This window comes from Zingiber officinale, chromosome 9B (genome assembly GCF_018446385.1).
Source record: "Zingiber officinale cultivar Zhangliang chromosome 9B, Zo_v1.1, whole genome shotgun sequence".
NCBI lineage: Eukaryota > Viridiplantae > Streptophyta > Magnoliopsida > Zingiberales > Zingiberaceae > Zingiber > Zingiber officinale.
The window spans coordinates 119,352,610-119,372,881 of record NC_056003.1 but is presented as its reverse complement, the minus strand read 5'-3'; the positions used below and the strand labels follow the sequence as shown (position 1 = coordinate 119,372,881).

Below are 20,272 nucleotides of genomic sequence, written 5' to 3'. Positions count from 1 at the left end.
TATTTAATCAAAGCATTGTGTTGAACCCTCATTGTTCCTTGATGCTTGTACCAAAGCTGAGATAAGATACAAAAGAGAGTAGGAGGCACTTTGACAATGCGAACAATCTGGCTAAATCATAATTTTCCAATCACTTGTTTACACACAATCTCTCTCAGTTTTTCTTGACATCACAAAAGTTAGAACACAAAGAAAACCTTCATTGATTTTAGATATCAAATTTTATCCCATTTAAATTTTTTATATGTTTAATTATTTTAAAATTTTAAATAACTAATTAAGGTAAATAAAATTTTATTTTGAATTTCAAAGTTGACTAGAAGTTAGTTTAGACTTAGGTTGTCATTGAGTAGACATGGTGATTATGATCAAGTAGTTTTAAATCGAACTCGAGTTGGATTTATTTTAGATCAGTCTAAGATTGAATCAAAGTTTTATATAGCATAATCTAGTTCAATTATATTTAATTAAAATAGTGATATTTTTAGAAAAATTAAGAATTATCCTCCTCTCCCTCATGACCCATTGCATTTGCTGCCTATCGTCACACCACCCCTATCTCTCTGTGCCTATCGCTCACCACTTCACAAGTTGTCATGCTCGTCATGCACATCGCCCATTCTCTCTTAAGTAGCCTTCTCCCATTCTCTCTAAGGTAGTCTTCTCCCTCTTAGTCTCTCCTCTACATCTCTTGGTTCCTCTCTCTCCCTCTCTAGTTCCACAATGATCTCTCCCTCTTTGTTTTCACTACAAACCATCGCTCCAGTACTAGTGCTAAAGCATCTCAATGTTCATGCAAACCAAGTAACACAACTTGAAACCTTAATCCGTGTATATAGATGTAATGATTTGATCCTAGTTTATAACAATAGAATTTTTTTTTTCTTCTCGGCAGCTAATTTACATTGTTGGTAAGCCTATATTTTAGGAGTGCATGAAATATTCATAATGTGGTCATGACTCCTTATATCCCTACTAAAAACTTAACAACAACATAATTTAACTTAGTTTTTTAGAGCATCCTAATTAAATTAAGTTATGCTCCAACTAGAGAGGAATGTTAAATTAAGTATGATTGAACTAGTTACTATACATTGTTAAAGATTCTATTTTCTTGTATTCAATGAAATTTTTCTTCTGGCTGAACAAATAGAGCCTTGCAAAATTTTCTAGAAACAAATAAAGGCCCTTTAAATTGTTCTTGAGACAAAAGTGTGCCTTAAACGTTGATATCTCCCATCCACCCAGATGAAACTATTTAACCATCTAACACTTTCACCTAGAAGAAATTATTTGACCACACCTTTTTGTAGGGACCAAAATAGGGTTAGTTTGGTCCATGATTGCTTCTATAAATTCTTAAACTAAAAATGCCTGAGATTGCTTTTTAAAAGAAATATGAGTTTGTGATGCTACTTGTTTTCCGGTCTTAATAAACATTTGATTATACTCAAAAAAATTTAATTAGAACTCCTTATTCACAGGAATAGAATCACTGAATATTGAAAAAACTCATACTGTATAAAACAAAATAAAAAAGTTATATTTATGGTAACTTCTTCAGATTTTCAAGAATAGGAAGTTACTTGATTATCTATTCGGCGAGACTCGTGTAATGATGTCCCAATCACATGAAGCCCACCCAACATTTTGACTTCAAGTCCTTCATTAAAACAATGTGCTTCACAATCCTTCAAAACAGTGAGATAAGCAAGTCCTATCATAGTATTAAGGGGATATATGGTTGGATCTTCAGCTAACTGTTTTTCCAGTTCTGCTATTCCAAGAGATTGGCCCATTTGTATGGACTCTGATATAATAGATTGTGCCGCCTTATATGACCAATCACGTCCCTTGCTTTTGCACAAATGCTTTGCTACAAATATTCCAAAGCAAAATATACTTTCTATTAGGAAGCTTATAATTCTATCTTGGCAGGACAAGTATCGTACACATTCCATGACTGACACTATAAAAGAAAATACTTACAGATAACAGCAGCCTTTGCAACCAAAGCCAACGATGAGGGTCCTATTCTTACTTTTGAGAAGCTCTATTTCATGTTGAATAAAAAATATTAACAAATCTAAGACCTTATTTAGAAAAAGGGAACGGAAGCAAAGAAAGATAATTTGTACAAGGAACATGACTCAGCACCTGTTCAGATAGTTGCTCCATATCAGTTTTGCCACTAGGAGTCTCTTGTGACATAAAAGGAAGCAAGTTATCCTCTACAATTTCTTTTGCTAGCATCTTGAGGTGACAAAAGAAAAGACAAAAGCAAAGAATATCATTGAAAGGTATATAAAGATTTGAATATGCTAATCCACAAATTGATATTTGAGCAAAATTATGTGGAAGATGATCTGATGACTATTAAAATTCCAAAAATTAGAGTCAATAAACAGCCATCTCCCCTACATATCATGGATGGATGATCATCTCAATCCATGTTAGAAAAAATATTGAATTTATAAAATGACAGACCTTTGGATTACCACCAAGGATGATATCAGTGCCTCTTCCTGCCATGTTAGTAGATATGGTAATTGCATACTTTCTACCAGCTTGGGCAACAATTTCTGCCTCCCTTGCAGCATACTGGAGAAGAAATAGAGCGATCAAGCATAAAAGAAATGTTACCTAGAAGTTTTCATGAAGAAATTAGTCAGAATGATTATGGTAGATTCAAGACAACTGTTGAACCTTTGGCCTCGCATTGAGAACATTATGAGGAATATTTTGTTCCTTAAGAAGATCAGATAGATATTCAGAATTCTCAACACTGCAATAAGAAAATATGTTCATAAACAATGGTTATTGAACTTATGCAAGAATAAAATGGTCAGTTTCGAAAAATTCTGCAAGCTTATGGGTCAATATCATACAACAAGACCAAACAAACATCATAATTGGAAACTTGATTTTCTTAAGAAAAAAGTAATCGGTATCACTCATTATTGAACTCAAATTAGGAATCGTTGGATGAGAGAGAACTAAGGTGAAGACCTTATCTACTATAAAAGTGGTCTGCCAATCATCTATAGATGAAACCAAACACCACGATATATCACCATTTAGCCTTAACCAGTTTGTAAATTAAATTGGCATAAGAGATCTGTTATTTTTGGAGATAAAATGCATATTACCTTCTTAATCAAATCCCTAATTGTGGCTAAAATGAGAATGTTGAGATAGACATGTTCAGTGGTAGGTCATTAAAAAAGATGAAATAAGAGATTGATTTTGGTGGGTGGAATATGAACCATCGTGTCAAAGTGAAATATATATATATATAAAATGAGAATGTTGAGATAGACAGTTCAGTGGTAGGTCATTAAAAAAGATGAAATAAGAGATTGATTTTGGTGGGTGGAATATGAATCATCATGTCAAAGTGAAATATATATATATATATATATATATAAAATAAAGACTGGATGATTTCAACAGCGATAAGAATATAACCACATGTTGTCTTGCATTTACTTTCAATTTCAAATGCATGGAAATTGAGATAAAGTAGCTGAGAGACTAACTGCTTCCCAAATTTTACCTAGTTGTTCCAACTAATACAGGGCGACCCAATTGATACATTGATTCAACTTCTGCCCTCGCATAGTCCCATTTCCCACGTGCAGTCTGAAATGGCATGCCATCATATAACCAAGTGATGTTCATTTACAAGGATTTGTGAAATTGAGATCCTTACAGCAAAAGCTTGAATAGGTAAATCACATCGAATGTTGGGTAAATTTGTAGGAACTTCAATGACTGGCATCTGAAACATTTTCAAGAACTCTTTCTCCTGCAGATGTCAATAGCAGTGCTCGTGATCAATGGTATAGGTTGAGAGTTATAGTTTATGTATATAGCTAGAATTATGAGGTTCATACTTCAGTTTTAGCAGTTCCAGTCATCCCTGAAAGCTTAGGATAGAGCTTAAAGAGTGATTGGTATGTTATCTGAGCGACAACAACTGAATCAGCCTGCAACAACCAGCATAAATTCTCAAATGGTTATACAGCTTAAAACTGCATCACCTGTAATAACAGTATGTTTGTCTCTATTTAGTGTTTTAAAATTTTGAAGCACCTGGATTTTCAGACCCTCTTTTGCCTCAACTGCTTGATGAATACCTTCAGACCACCTGCGTTTCTCTTCGACCCTCCCTGTAAGCTGGACCAGTTTTTAGCTCTAATTATATAATGTCAACAGGACATGTTGGCAGCCTATGCAATGAAACATTATACAACAAAAGATAAGCATCATCTTTATCAATTTCCATGCATTTTTAAGTCATCAAAAGTTAAAATAAAATTGAAAGCTTCTATGAAGTTATTTGAAAATAATTAGTCATGCATCACAAATAATTTGTACTATGAAGGACACTCTTCATCTTCCCGAATTGATTTGCTGGAGAACATTAAATCAAGTTAGAAGACTTTAGTTTGAATTCTCACTTTTGATTTCTTGCAATTGAACTTTCGGTCATAGGTTGTATTCTATTTGGGTCTCTACCAGCACCATTCTCCATTCTCCATTCTAGAACTCAGCCCTCCATAATTCTCTGATTCAAAATTTAAAATTTTGAGCCATGTTGAAGTTTCAAACTTTGACTGAAACAATACTTCTTCAATACCATACTAGTGTTTCGATGTATGTTGCCAGTGGAGAATCGGAGATGCAAGAAGAGATGTAAGAAGAAGAAGAAATAACACACAACTAAGTGCCTAACTTCCGACTTGTCCCATTTGGAATGGCATAGTTTTGACATCGTATTGTATGAACACAAGTTATAAAATTAACAAATATTATGTAGTGTTTTGTAGAAAATCAAGGAGTGTCAAATATTAATAAGACACAATACTCATTGGCATGATTAACATTACATAGAATACATTAGCTATGTGAAGTACTATTGACACATTTCCACTGTGGCTGCCAACATGGTACAAGATTTTAAATATGCTATGAGTAATTATGGTTGTGAGTGCAGCACAAAATTCAATTAGTTATGTGATTATGTTCCTTATAATGTGACTTACATTCATCAAGGTTTGAGAATATGTTACAATAGAAGTTACCAATCAATCCACCACTACTAATCACCTACAAAAAAATCTTCGTTGTCGCTAGATACCAAATTTTATTCCAACAACAAGAAGCAAGCCTTTATCCCACTACACAGGATCGACTATATAGATTCTCCTATGTTATTGGGCCCATTCTTCTACTATATCATCTTCAATATTTAAATAAATTTTATCATATTTTATCGTTGCTAACTAAATTTTTTTTTATCTCCCCCATCCTCTAGTAATGTGTGTATTTGTTAGTCTCATATAGCCTAACTGAGAATTTATTAGATGCCTAAGTATGTGTTCATATCATTTTAAATGTGCCTCTTAGAATTTTCCTCTGCACTTCCAACTTCACATCTTCATCTCTGCAACTCTCATTTTTTGTTCGTGTGCCCATTTTATAGCCTAACATTTAACTACATGTAATATAGCCATTTTGTAAAACTTCTCTTTAAGAATTAAAGATATCTTACAATCACAAAGAACACCTCATGTCATCCTCCATTTTACTATCCTACTTGTATCGTATGTAAAAACAATCTTATTATATCTCTATCAATCCTTCCATCCCTTTGCGATCCTTACAAGTTACTCATCATCTCCTAACTTACATTGTTTTACTACGTCTAATACTACTGAACTTAACTAAAATTTTTTTGCTTCAGTGTTTCCTGCTAAGATTTGAGCTTAGCATTTAGTCCTTCACAAGTATCATCAACCAAAACAATATCATTTGCAAACAACAAGTACCATATTACTCCAAATTTTATCCCATTTAATTTTTTGCATTTTAAAAGAAATTAAAAAAAAAAATAGGTGAGTAATTAAGCTAAATCAAACCAATAGTTTAAGTTTTATGGTCGAGTGAAAGTGGAGTCCATTAAATAGACATGAGGGTCAAATGAGTTCAAATCAAGCTTGATTTGGATTTATTTTGACTAATTTAAACCTGAATCAAATTTAGGTTCAATTGTATTTAGTTTGGTTAATCATATTTTGAAATATTAAGAATTATTTAATACACTTCATTTTTCTCTCTCTACATAATTCCTTATCTAATTCCCTCTCTCACAACAACGCTTGCCCATCACCGCTTGCCAACTATCGCCTACTATCACTCATCGCCATCCAATTACTGCCCGCCCACCACTTGTTTCTGGTACTCCTCTCTTTATCCCTAGTCTTCCTTTCTCTCCCTTGGTCACTCTATTCTCCCATTTTGTATTCCACCACCCACTCCTCTTCTCCCTTCTCTACTCTCCTTTCTTCTCTCCCTCTCTATTTCCACTATTCCAACGTGTGCAGTCATGACGAAGTAGTCTCACATGTGGAGAGGAATACTCCTTGATTAGATCCCATGTTGATGTTGATTGGCTAATCGATTTTTTAACATAGAGAACCACTACAAATCACATCCACTTGGTTAGGTAATGATGAAAAATTCTACTTGAATATATTCTTCAAAAACTATAATTCTTTCTTGAATATTGCTTAAGCCATCAATTAGCTCCCAAGTATCATAGCTAGGATTATATGTTTTCCGAAGAACCGTAAACATTAATCCAACTTATTTGATGCTATTTGGATCACCATAGCAAATACCAACTAGTTTTGCAACCTCAAAATTTTCACCATTAGGAGGATTAGATTCTTCAAGTTTGTCATTCTAACCATTTGAATCATTTCCTTCTTCATGTAAACTTTGGTACCCAATTACACAATACTTTGTACATAGTTTCTTGCACTCAATTAAAGGAGTAAAATAAATTGGTCTTCTCATTTCCCACATCACTCTAGATGATTTGACATGCATATCTCAAAGATGTTTAAAGATTTATGACAAATAAATTGGCACCCAAACATAGTATTGTGTTAGTGGCAAAGAAATGATCTTGCAGTTCTCCCCTTCTCACTTTCCTGAAATGACCATGAGAACAGCAGAAAAGTGCAAGCTAGATGACGCAGGCCGCCAGGCAAATAACACCTGCAGCAGGCCTCCCACCAATAGAGGAAAGAAGCATGTGATAAAAGTTAATTAAGGTAGTTCCGAAAGAAAAATGTGACAGAGACGTTAGTGGTTGAAGGGGAAAATGAGGTAGCTTCAACATCTCCAACTACTAGAGGAATGATACACTTAACAAATACAAACACCAATACTGCCACGGCTGCAGTTGGAGGTAAGAAGCAAGTGAAGACATTAGTGGTTCTAGGGTCAAACAAGGTGAAAAAAGCAACTTCAATACCAAATTGGATAGTGAAAGACAGCGATCTTAGCAATAAGGGATCTAATTTTGCTAGCAATCAAAAATATGAGCAAGCTGGAGAGCAGGAGGCAGAAAAGGAAGGTAGAAGTGGTGAGCATCAAGCTAGTGTCCAAGAAGAGGGTGGGATACAGCAAAATGTCAAAGAAAGATGTGGGACTTGGCTGTCACTTTATTGGCAATCCAATTCCAGAGGCCAAATCTAAACAATGTTGGCCGGAAAGTTACTAGAAGAAAAGAGTGGATGATCCAGTATTGTTAGCAAGTCAATATTATATGCAGGCCATAATGGATGGAGTTCATTATAAATGTTTATGATGATGTAAGAAGCACATGAAGGAGAGGTTGATTAAATGGCTTAGTGATCTTTTAGAGAAGAAATGATGATTAAAGAGTATGCCCATTGCATGATTGGAACATGTTTCAAGGAGAGTATTATTGTCGGAGGAAAAAAAAATAACAATGTGTTGGATGACATTATGTCCAAGATACAAATCCAATGAATAACTCCAAATGTTGATCTGAAATCTAATAAGAAAAGTATCCCGCCTTGTGAGCTTTACTGTGACATTTCTTATTCTTTGGCATACTCTACATTTGCTAATTTGCCCGATGAAAATGTTAGGAATGGTAATGGTTCTCCTAATTCTTCAAAACAAAAAAGCAGTATCAGATTTTGATGCTACATTCACATGAAGGAGAGGCTGATTATATTGGTCATATAGTTGAGTTTTTTGAAGCAATTGATAAAGAACTACACTATATGGCCTAGTGGTATTTTAAGCAGAAGACACGATTATTAAAGAGCATGTCCATTGTCATGATTGGAACATGATTCAAGGAGAGTTTTCTTGTCCAAGGAGAAAAATAACAATGTGGTGGACAACATTATCTCCAAGATACAAATTCAATAAATGACTACAAATATTTATTTGGAATCTAATCATAAAAGCATCCCTTCTTGTGAGCTTTACTATGACATTTCTTATTCTTTGGCATTCTCTACATTTGCTAATTTGCCTGACAAAAATGTTAGGAACGGTAATGATTCTCCTAATTCTTCAAAACAAAATGCACTATCAGATTCTGAGGCTACATCTTATAACCAAAAAAATGTAATCAATTCACTTAATTTTTATTCACATTATGGGGAAATTGCGAGGCTATCTAAATGGGCATATCATATTGAAAAATGAAAAATATAAGAGGGTGCATAGGGGTTATGGGTTTGGAACAGGGAAAACTATATTGGATTTTGCACATATGGCCTTATACTAGCTAATATGTTTTTTAAAAAAAAATACTTGATCATGTTCAAAAGTGGAAATAATAAATCACAAATTGACTTATAGTTAGGAAGAGAGATAAAAAAAAAATTGTAAAGATTGCAGTCATCTTTGGAGAAAGCTTAATAACCCAATATAGGTTAGTAGTGTTTGATATACGTCTCAATCATAGTATCAATCGAAGGAAAATATACACGACTCCTACAATTAAGTGGTGGAAGTTAAAGGATGGGAAGCAAAATATATTCAAGAAGAATGTGAGAGTAAAAGCATTATGTGAAATATACGGTAATTGTAATACAACATGGAATAAGATAATATCAAAGTTAAAAATAGTAACCAAGAGTGTATACTTAGTAAATCAAAGAGGCATGCACCACCGAAATTTTAGTGGTAGAATGAGAGAATACAAGAGAAAGTGAAGAAAAAACTAAGTATATAAGAAATTATATATTTATAAGATCGAGAAAAACTTTAAAAATATATACAATAGCCAAGAAAGACTAAGGAAGCAGTGAATGAGTAAAGAATGAAACTTTTGAACGGTTATATCAAAAATCAGATACAAAAGAAGGGGAAAGTATCATTTATAGAATAACTAAAGTGAGAGAAACAGACAGACAATAAATCTTACCCAAACAAGATGTATTAAAGATGAATGTAATAGGATACTAGTAAATGATGAAGAAATAAAAGAGCGGTGGAAGGGGTATTTTCATCAACTTTTTAATAAAGATTTAGGTGACCTACTTTAGGTGACCAACTTAACTTAGGAAATTCAAGTAGGTTAAATGACTATGGAAATTTAAATTTTGATAGTAGTATGGAAGTGCCTAGGAAAATAAGATATTGAATGACTTACAAAATTATTCAGCATAATATTGAAAATGAAAAAATGCATGATAGGTAAGTACTCTAATTCTCTCATACAAGAATAAGGGAGACGTACAAAATTGTACAAATTATAGGAGTATTAAACTAATGAGTAATAGAAAAAAAAAAGTAAGGAAAAAGACCACGGTGACCGAAAATCAATTTGGGTTAATGCCGGGAAGATCAACAATAGAAGCTATACATCTTCTAATGCAACTAATTGAAAAGTATCGAAAGCAAAAGCAAGATTTACACACGGTAATCATCCCAAAAGAAATTATATGGAGAATTCTAGAAAAGAAAAGTGGTTGCATAACATATATTGAACCAAATTAATATGTATGAAGATGTAACGATCAGAGTGAAGATTTCAGACGGATTACTGTGGTGCATGTTATTTACAGATGATATTGTTTTGATAGATGAGACACGTGAAGGAGTAAATGCTAAACTAGAATCTTGGCGAGAAACACTAGAAGTAAAAGGTTTTAAGTTTAGTAGAGTAAAGACAAAATATATAAAATTTAAGTTTAACAATATGGAGTAAAGACAGAATATATAGAATTAAAGTTTAACAATATTAAATATAATGAAACAATTATTAAAATAGGAGATGATCTGGAACATAGCTTTAAATATTTATGATCATTTTTGCAAAATAATAGAGGAATTGAGAGAGATGTCTTACATAGCATACAAATAGGATGGTTGAAATGGAGGAGGACGTCGGATGTTTTATGTGATCGTATAGTGCCTCTAAAATTTAAAGGAAAGTTCCACAAAATGGTGATTAGACCTGTTATGTTATATGATGTTGAATGTTGGGCTATGACTCGAACACATGAGTAGAAGATTTGAGTGCAGAGATGAGAATGTTAAGGTGGATTGTGAACATACGAGGATGGACAGAATAAGAAATAAGAGCATTAAAGAGAAAGTCGGAGTTGCATCTATTGAAAGAAAATTTCGAGAGGCACATTTACGATGGTACGGACATGTACTTGGCCAATAAATGCTCTTATTAGACAATGTGAAAGTATAACAAATACGCACATCAAACGAGGAAGATCAAAAAAGACTTAGTTAATAACAATAAAATAAGATAAAATTTATTTAAGAATAGATGATAGCATAGTAGGGGATATAGCCCAATGGTGTAAAATGATCAATATAGTCAACCCCACTTAATGGGATAAGGCTTGGTTGTTATTTAAAATTTCAAACTATATCAAAGTTTTGGTTTGAAGGGGAGCCTTGGCGCAATGGTAAAGTTGTTACTTTGTGACCAAAATGTCACGGGTTCGAATCCTGGAAACAACCTCTTGCAAAAAACAGGGTAAGACTGTGTACAATGAATCCTTCCCCGGGACCCCGCATAGCTAGAGCTTCGTGCACCGAGCTACCTTTTTTTTTATCAAAGTTTTGGTTTATAACCGAAATGATACGGTTTCGGTACCATACCATGTTGTCCGACATAATTTTAGTATTTTTTCAAATATAAAATATATTAATTAAAAATATATTTTTAATAAAAAATTTAACTTAAATATTAAACATAATAACATAATTTTAAAAGAAAAAAAAAATTGAGTGGCGCCTCCATGACCTCACGAAGGCCGCCATGGGATCGCTGCAGTCCACAATGTCAGTGCCAATAGCAATGCCGAGATTTTAAATCTTGTTTAATATCATATTGAATTTGGTTAACTAACTACTTATCCTAAAAGCTATTACAAAAGAGACCAATTTATATTTATAATGGACCACCTCACTTTTCCATGTGGGAGCAATGGATGTGGAACATCCTAACTTCAACAATCTTATTGGACACAGATTAGATCCACTCTTGTCTTGGATACTCATGCCCAAGTCTAAGTAGCATAAAAACTAATTGGTACTAGATTTTCAAAATTGTTTTAATTAAGTTCATTTGTCAAATTTACTATGCCGACCAACAACTACTATGGCAGTAAATAAGCATCCATGCCAATTTTGAGTCCCCAGAAGCAACATAGTTGGCTAGGTCAGGAAAGATGATAGGCTGGATTGTTAAAGGATGGATAATCATAATGTGTGCTGCAAAACGATGGCTATCTTCTAGCAAAGTACATAGTAGATTAACCAAAGTCTGTAGCTTAGAACCTGTTTTCAAGATGAAATATTAATGTTTTTTTCACGATAATAGTCATTTGTGAGAAAGGTTATAAGAGAAAATGAACACATTCTATGAATTATGCAACTCAGTATGGGTAGTCTCAAGATAGAAGTTGCAATGTAGTTGTTTAAATATTTGTAATGGTCAATTTTCTAAGAGCAGAAAAAAATTAGCCACCAGCATCAATCAAAACAAATAGCATTTGGATATAAGTTACTAATCAACACTAAACACAACAACAACAACAACCAAGCCTTTTCCCACTAAGTGGGGTCGGCTGTATGAATCCTTTTACGCCATTGAGCTCTATCTCCTATTATATCATCATCTATATTTAAATAAATTTTATCTTGTTTTATTGTTGCTAACCAAGTCTTTTTTGGTCTTCCTCTTCCTCGTTTTATATGCATGTTTATCATAGTTTCACATCGCCTAACTGGAGCATTTATTGGTCGTCTAAGTACATGTCCGTACCATCTTAAACGTGTCTCTCTGAGTTTTTCCTCAATAGATGCAACTCCTACTTTCTCTCTAATGCTCTCATTTCTTATTTTGTCCATCCTCGTATGTCCACACATCCACCTTAACATCCTCATCTCTGCAACTCTCATCTTATGCTCATGTGCGTGTGTCATAACCCAACATTCAACTCCATATAACATAGCAAGTTTAATCGCGGTTTTATAGAACTTACCTTTAAATTTAAGAGGTATTTTACGGTCACATAAAACACTCAATGCTCCCCTCCATTTCACCCATCCCGCTTGTATTCTATGTAAGACATCTCTCTCAATCCCTCCATCGTTTTGCAAACATGATCCTAAATATTTAAATCTCTTGGTTCCAGGCAACTCGTCTTCTCCTATCTTAACAATTGTTTCATTACTTCTAATATTACTAAACTTAAATTCCATATATTCTGTCTTTAATCTACTAAGCTTAAAACATTTTCCTTCTAGTGTTTCCCTCCAAGATTCTAGCTTAGATTTACTCCTTCACGTGTCTCATCTACCAAAATAATATCATCTGCAAACAACATGCACCACGGCACTGTGTCTTGAATGTGTGCAGTGAGTTCGTCCATAATTAATGTAAAAGATAGGAACTTAGAGTGATCCTTGATGTAACCCTATCTTTATTGGAAATGTTTTAGTTCTTTACTCTGGTCGTTACATCCTCATACATATCCTTAATTAGTTCAATATACGTTACGCTAACACCTCTCTTTTCTAAAATTCTCCATATAATTTCTCTTGGGACTCTATCATACGCTTTTTCTAAGTCAATGAATACCACGTGTAGATCTTGTTTTCACTCCTGATATTTTTCAATTAATTGTCTAAGAAGATGTATAGTTTCTATATTGTCGACCTTCCAAGTACGAACCCAAATTGATTTTCCGTCACCATGGTCTCCTTCCTTAATCTTTTTTCTATTATTTTTTCCAAAGTTTTATGGTATGACTCATTAGTTTAATAGCCCTATAGTTTGCACAATTTTGTACGTCTCTCTTATTCTTATATAAGGGAACCAGAGTACTTATCCTCCATTGATCAAGCATTTTTTTCGCTTTCAATATCATGTTAAATAATTTTGTAAGTCATTCAATACCTTGTTTCCCTAAGCACTTCCATACCTCTATCTAATATCATCTCGTCCAACGGCTTTTTCATTGTGCATCTCATTTAAAGCTTGTTTTACCTCAAGTTTCAATTCTACGATAAAAATTAAAATTTTGATGCTCATTTGACCTAATTAAATTACCTAAGTTAAGTTGGTCTCCTAAACCTTCATTAAAAGTTGATGAAAATACCTCTTCCACCGCTCTTTATTTCTTCATCGTTTACTAATACCCTATTACATTCATCTTTAATACATGTTATTTGGCTAAGATCTCTTGTTTCCCTTTCTTTCACTTTAGTTATTCTATAAATGTCTCTTTCCCCTTCTTTTGTATCCAATTTTTGATACAATCGTTCAAAAGTTTTATTTTTTTACTTTATTCACTACCTTCTTAGCTTCTTTCTTGGCTATTGTATATTTTTTTAAATTTTCCTCGTTCTTACAAATATATAATTCCTTATAAGATATTCGTTTTTCCTTTACTTTTTCTTGTACTTTCTCATTCCACCACCAAGATTCTTTACTTAGTGGTGCATGTCCCTTTACTCACCGAGTACACTCTTAGCTACTATTTTCAACTTTGATATTATATTATCCCATGTTGTATTAGAGTCATCGTATATGTCACCTAATGCTTGTACTTCTACCTTCTCCTTAAATATATTTGGCTTCCCATCCTTTAACTTCCACCACTTAATTCTGAGAATCGTATATATGTTCTTTCTATTGATACTATGTTTGAGGCGTATATCCAACACTACTACCCTATTGGGTAGTTAAGCTTTCTCCATGGATGGCTTTGCAATCTTTACAAATCTTTCTATCCTTCTTCCTAACCATAAGAAAGTCAATTTGCGATTTATTATTCCCACTTTTGAAATGTGACTAAGTGTTCTTCTCTTTTTAAAAAAACATATTAGCTAATATAAGGTTATATATGCTATCGCAAAATCTAATATAGGTTTCCTTCCTCATTTCTCGTTCCAAACCTATAACCCCCATATACCCCCTCATATTTCTCATTTTTCACACATGTCTATTTAGATCACCTCCTATTAAAATCATTTTATTTGGTTGATTGTTTTGTAATATTTCATCTAAGTCGCCCTAAAACCTTGATTTGGTAGCTTCATCTAATCCTACTTGTGGTGCATATACACTAATTATGCTCATAATTTTTTTTGCCACTATTATCTTAAGGGTTATAAGTCTATCCCCTTTTCTAACTACTCTTATAACTTTATCCTTTAACGAACTATCTACAATAATACCCACTCCATTTCTTGTTTTACTTTTTCCAGTGTACCATAACTTAAAACCCGAGTTCTCTATCATCTTTGCCTTCTCACCTGTCCATTTTGTCTCTTGTACACATAAAATATTAATTTTTCTCCTAATCATCATATCTACTACCTCCATTGATTTACCAGTGAGAGTTCCTATATTCCATGTTTCAAATCTTAGATTATTAGTTTTCCTATCATATTTGTTTCTTATCTAACCTATGGTGTGAGAACTCTTGCCTATTTAACACTACACCCAAGTTCTCATGGAGATGTAGCGGTCCTTGCTGAGACGTTACAGTCGGACCCTGTAACGCGAACTCTTGCATATTTATCACTACACCCGAGTTCTGGAGATGTAGCGGTCCTTGCCGAGACGTTACAGTCGGACCCTGCAACGCGTTCCTTCCGGGGAACAACCTAGCATTAGCACAATAGTTTAATGGATTCATTCATGAAATTTTGCCATAGTTTGACGCTGGCTGGCAACCTAACGCAACCCTCCTCCTTTATCCGGGCTTGGGACCGGCCATGACTGGTCATCATGGGCGGAGTTTAATCAACACTAAACAAAGAAAATTAATCTCAAGCAAAAAAATATATGAATTTGCGAGCATAAAGTATGTAGTTTATGGTACATTTTCTGAGAGTGAAATTAGCTGAGTCAGCATCAATCATCACTGATAGCATTTGGATACATAGGTAACTAAGAAAAACAAGTTTCAAACAAATATCTAGATTAACTGAAACATAAAATACATAGTTTAACTACACAACATATCAGAAAAAAAAATAATCACCTCATTTATAATTAATGCTCTTCCATTCCTAACAATGTATTGCACATCTCTCCGGTAAAATTCTTTAGCCTTTAAAGCATTCATCACAAATCTGCAAAATATCACACAATGGTACAAATGAAGGAACCAAAAGAAAGGGACATAAACTATAAACATGTTTTATAGAGAAAAATTGCAATTTGCTCATGCGATATTGTAGACTATATATCAGAATACATTTTTGATAAAATATAAGGGGGCGTTTGGTTTAGGGGAGTAAGAGTAGGGAATGGGAATGAGAATCATTGATTGACATTGTTAATGTTTGGATTATAGGAATAGGAATACAAATAAGGGAATGAATCCTTGAAATTGGGTAATAACCCATTCCCATGTACCTCCCCTTCAATGAGTCATTACCCTATTTTCATCAATCAAAATATTCCCTTATTCCAAAAATACCCTTGACCTAAAACTTAAATTTTCTCTCTTAATATCAAATATCAAAATATATTTATTTATTTTTTCTTTCATATCACTTCTCTCTCCTTGTTCTCTCTCATCATATTTTCTCTCTCATCATTTTACCACACACTTTCTCTCTCCTTAATCTCTCCTATCACACTCTCTTTCCTCTTTTTTTCTCATTACACTTTCTCTCTCATCATACTTTCTCTCTCCTCAATCTCTTCCATCGCGCTCTCTTCCTTATTTTTTCTCATCATACTTTTTCTCTCATCATACTTTCTCTCTCCTCAATCTCTACCATCACACTCTCTTTTCTCTTTTTTTCTCATCACACTTATGCTCTCATCACACTTTCTCTCTCCTCAATCTCTCTTGTCACACTCCCTCCTTTTTTTTTCCTCAACACACTTTCTCTCTCATCATACATTCTCTTTCCTCAATTTCTCCCATCACACTCATTATTCTCTTTTTTTCTCATCACACTTTCTCTCTCATCATACTTTCTCTCTCACCATACTTTCTCTCTCCTCAATCTCTCTCATCACGCTCTCTCTCCTCATTTTTTCTCATTATATTTTCTCTCTCTTCATCCTCTCCCATCATACTTTCTCTCACATTATATTTTCTCTCTCATCTTCTCTCATCATGCTCTCTTCTATCACACTCTCTTTTCTCATTCTCTCTCATCACACTTTCTCTCTCTTTATTCTTTCTCATCACACTTCCTCTCTCATTATACTTTCTCTCTCATCATTCTCTTTCATCATATTTTTCTCTCTCATCTAATTTTTTCTCTTATTTTCCTTTAAGGGTAAAAAAGGAAATTTTGATTTATTCCGATAGAAAATATGCAACTAACCAAACATTACTTTTAAGAGTGATATCTATGTTCATACCCATTCCCATTCCACACTACAATGATTCCCATTTCGATTCCTATTCCTAGGAAAGAACCAAACGCCCCCTAAATAGCAATTAAATTAACAAATCTAATTTAATATTTACATTTATTTTTACATATTTATATATTAATTTGATTGATCAATTTATTTTGTTGGTCAGTGTTAATTCATACATTCAACTCAGATGGTCATAAATTTTAAAACAGGAAAAAAAAAATTCTTGGCTTTTTCTTATAAGCAGATTCAGGGAAAAAATAGAAATTCTTCAAATTTTAGAAAAGCAACCTACCTACTAGTTCTATACCAGATTGACAAAAATTTATGTTCAAACCCACTAATGAGTGTCAAGCCAATAATTTGAAACTCCAATATGTACACTGGGATATCAAATTTAACAATAGAATATATAATACAGGAAAAATATCTTAATGACACCTTGCCCATGAATCCTTGTCATCCCACAAGTCATTTGTTTCAAGAGCCATTTCAGCAAGAGCAACTCCTTCCTCAGTCAAATCCACTGAATTGTCTTTTAACTCAACATTGTAATGCTGAAGAAAAAAGTTAATCCATCACAGCAAGCTTCAGTTGGCAAATGAGAAGCAGAAAATTGAACTTACGATGCCTCGTTCAAGCAGTTCAGCAACTTTTGAAGCGACCGGATATCTGGCAGCATCTTTCCTATCCTATCAGCAAAGCATGATAGTATTTTCACAGCATGACTACAAATTCTTAGCGATGAAAATCAAAATTCAGACAAGCATGGAAAATAGATGAATGCACCAATTACCTCACCACTAATTAATAATGGATTCCTTCCCTCATCAATAAGAACTGAATCAACTTCGTCAACAATTGCATAATGAAAAGGCCTTGGCCTGTTTGACACAAAGCTATCAATAGTTATCATGAATGAGAGGTTATGAAATTAAATATACAGACCATCGCATAACTAGTTGCCTTCTATTTCCTGAAAGATTGTCACGGAGGTAGTCAAATCCAAGTTCCTGAGAAATATATAATGGTTGCAATTTCAATGTACATGTCAAAAGCAATGGCAAGCACATGCTCATACAAATAGCTCAAAATGAACTGACAGTAAACCATTTACTCCAGGCCCTTACTGAATTATTAGTGTATGTAATGTCACAACTGTAGTTGGATCTCCTTTCATCTGCTTTCATCCCTGCCTGCAGTTATTTTCGATGAAGACATGTCCTGCCTCTTAGTGCAGTGTAGTTTATCTAAAATGAAGCACTTAGAACAAGGAAGCTACCTGTATGAGACCCACAGAAAGACCAAGGAAACGATGAATGCTTCCCATCCACTCAGCATCACGCTGAGCCAAGTAGTCATTAACAGTCACCACTATGGACATAAGGGAAATAGTAATGGCATACTATCAGAATTTAAAAGAAAATGTCAATCATATTCTAACTGAGAAATTTCTATTGCTGCATCTCTGATCTCATCTGAGGCATTGAACTTCAATGATTGAAGAAAGACCTTAGGTGTCATTTGAAAAACCATGAATATCACAGCAGTTAAGCCATCAATGTTGTTCCCAAGAATGAATGAAAAAGCAATTAAAATCTCTAACCCTATGAACATGGAGCGTAAACGTATATGTTAAATGGAGGGATGTGATTCAATGTACCCAGCCAAAAATAGATGGACTGACACAGATTGCTCATCACTTCTATTGCCCTTAAGATCTTACATGATTTGTTATCTTCATTGCATGGATGGAGATTTTTTAGAAAATGTAGAGTCAAGAAGTATGAACTAAACAATATACTTTTAAATGCACAAGTACAAAAGGGCAAAATAGTTTTTCAGCTGTATATAGATTGAAGAGGCAAAGCTTCAACTCATTTAAAACCTACTCCATAAATAGGAGAGCTTATTCAACCAGTTACCTGAACAGAGAATTAGAAAAATAATAATAATAATTTCTAACTTGAACTGCAAGGATTTGTAACAAGATCTTCCATAGCATCATCAGCCAAACATGCAAACCATGAAATTAACAAACTTTTTCAACCAATCATACCATGAACTCCGTTTCCCGTAAGTGCATTTAGATATGCAGCAAGTGTTGAAACAAGTGTCTTTCCTTCACCAGTTTTCATCTCAGCTATGCACCCATCATGAAGCACCGCTCCACCAATAATCTGACAGAATAAAGAAAATAATTAAGATTTTCTTCTAGAATTTGTTTTCCTGATCCTTACTTTCAGAATTTTAAAAAAAAATCAGAGTAAAATTACTACGTACCTGAACATCATAATGTCGCATACCAAGCTTTCTTCTAGCAGCTTCCCGAACAACAGCAAATGCTTCTGTAAGTAACATAGATACTTCTATGAAAAGCTTATAAATTGAGAAGTTTGATCGCACAGAAGAAAAACAAGTACGGAGGGAGTAAATTTTATCAATGAAAACAAAAGAGAAAAACATATAAAGAAAGCAAGCAACGATGCGAATCGTTAACCTGCTTGGATATCGGCAAGAGTTTCTCCTTGGCTCAACCGTTGGCGGAACTCAACAGTCTTTGCTCTAAGCTGTTAACAACAGAAGTGTCACCACGCACACTAAAATACAAATTTTCATACTAGTACAACGCAACTATATCTTCTTTCGATTTTATTCACTTAAATTTTAATTCTCGAAACCTGTTCATCGGTAAGACTTTTAATTAGGAACTCGAGCTGATTGACTGTTCTAACGAGCCGATCGTAATCAAGGACGACCCAGCTGTTGATGCTCCAGAGGTCCTTCCATTTGGCGCTCTGCAAGTGCCCGACAGCCTCCTGGAACCAAAGAGGAAAGTGTAACCTAGCCACGAGCACACGGTGAGGGTTTTAAAGAAAACCGCACCTTCAGCGACTCGACAATTGAATCGGAAGAAGAGCTGGGCGGCGAGATGGAGGAAATGGCCGAGGGCACGACAAATCGCCGCTTCTGGAGGAATCGAGGGGAAGCAGAGACGGAACAGATAGAGGGTTTGTAGAGGGAAGCCGAAGGGCAGGAGAGCGGGACGACGTATGCCATGGTAGAAGAGCTGAAGTGGTGTCGGTGATCGATGTGTGTAGTCCGACCGTCGCCTTTTCCAGGGAGAAGACAGCGGCCAGAAGGCTTAGAGCAGGATTTAGACGCTGAGATTCGGGAAATGCTGATCGAGATGAACGGCCATGAAAGAATATTGAGATTTTTATTTTAGGCAAAAGTTAGGGTCGTAAATGAAATAGACCTTAAACCTTTGAACTAAATTTAGTATTTTATAGACCGAGCCCGTCAATTTCAATTGGGTCGATCGGATTAGTCCCTGGTGTCACTCGTATCCCGTTTCTTGCGCAGTTCACTTATTTGTTGATCCTTTTCTTTAAGCATAGATTCCATATCAGCAATCACAATATCCTTTACTGCTACTAGACTATACTTTTTTTCTATCACCGTTGCCAGATTTTTATTAGCTTCCTCCAAACTTTGAGTAGCTTTATGTAAATCTTGCTTTAAACTATCAATTTTATTATCCTTTTCCTTGCACAAAATACA

The 20,272-nt window shown here is 34.3% G+C and overlaps 1 protein-coding gene across 2 annotated transcripts in view; it reads right to left on the bottom strand.

Annotated features, from left to right (window-relative positions):
- LOC122022645 (protein translocase subunit SECA2, chloroplastic-like) overlaps positions 1–19,877 on the bottom strand; it is a 32,748-nt gene extending 12,871 nt beyond the window's left edge. Inside the window, exons 1-21 of one of the 2 annotated variants that reach the window (XM_042580693.1) lie at positions 19,595–19,877; positions 19,390–19,527; positions 19,209–19,278; positions 18,992–19,056; positions 18,768–18,888; positions 17,991–18,082; positions 17,839–17,904; positions 17,657–17,721; positions 17,505–17,592; positions 17,335–17,400; positions 17,150–17,265; positions 15,366–15,456; positions 4,096–4,179; positions 3,897–3,989; positions 3,713–3,808; positions 3,557–3,642; positions 2,707–2,785; positions 2,488–2,601; positions 2,158–2,253; positions 1,990–2,053; positions 1,587–1,876 (exon numbers count right to left, since the gene is read on the bottom strand). In XM_042580693.1, the coding sequence (XP_042436627.1) occupies positions 1,587–1,876; positions 1,990–2,053; positions 2,158–2,253; positions 2,488–2,601; positions 2,707–2,785; positions 3,557–3,642; positions 3,713–3,808; positions 3,897–3,989; positions 4,096–4,179; positions 15,366–15,456; positions 17,150–17,265; positions 17,335–17,400; positions 17,505–17,592; positions 17,657–17,721; positions 17,839–17,904; positions 17,991–18,082; positions 18,768–18,888; positions 18,992–19,056; positions 19,209–19,278; positions 19,390–19,527; positions 19,595–19,768 (2,154 nt within the window). In that variant the 5' untranslated portion in view covers positions 19,769–19,877. The remainder of the gene's footprint in view (positions 1–1,586; positions 1,877–1,989; positions 2,054–2,157; positions 2,254–2,487; positions 2,602–2,706; positions 2,786–3,556; positions 3,643–3,712; positions 3,809–3,896; positions 3,990–4,095; positions 4,180–15,365; positions 15,457–17,149; positions 17,266–17,334; positions 17,401–17,504; positions 17,593–17,656; positions 17,722–17,838; positions 17,905–17,990; positions 18,083–18,767; positions 18,889–18,991; positions 19,057–19,208; positions 19,279–19,389; positions 19,528–19,594) is intronic. The other variant, XM_042580692.1, reaches the window with a different exon arrangement.
- Positions 19,878–20,272: the final 395 nt, after the last annotated feature.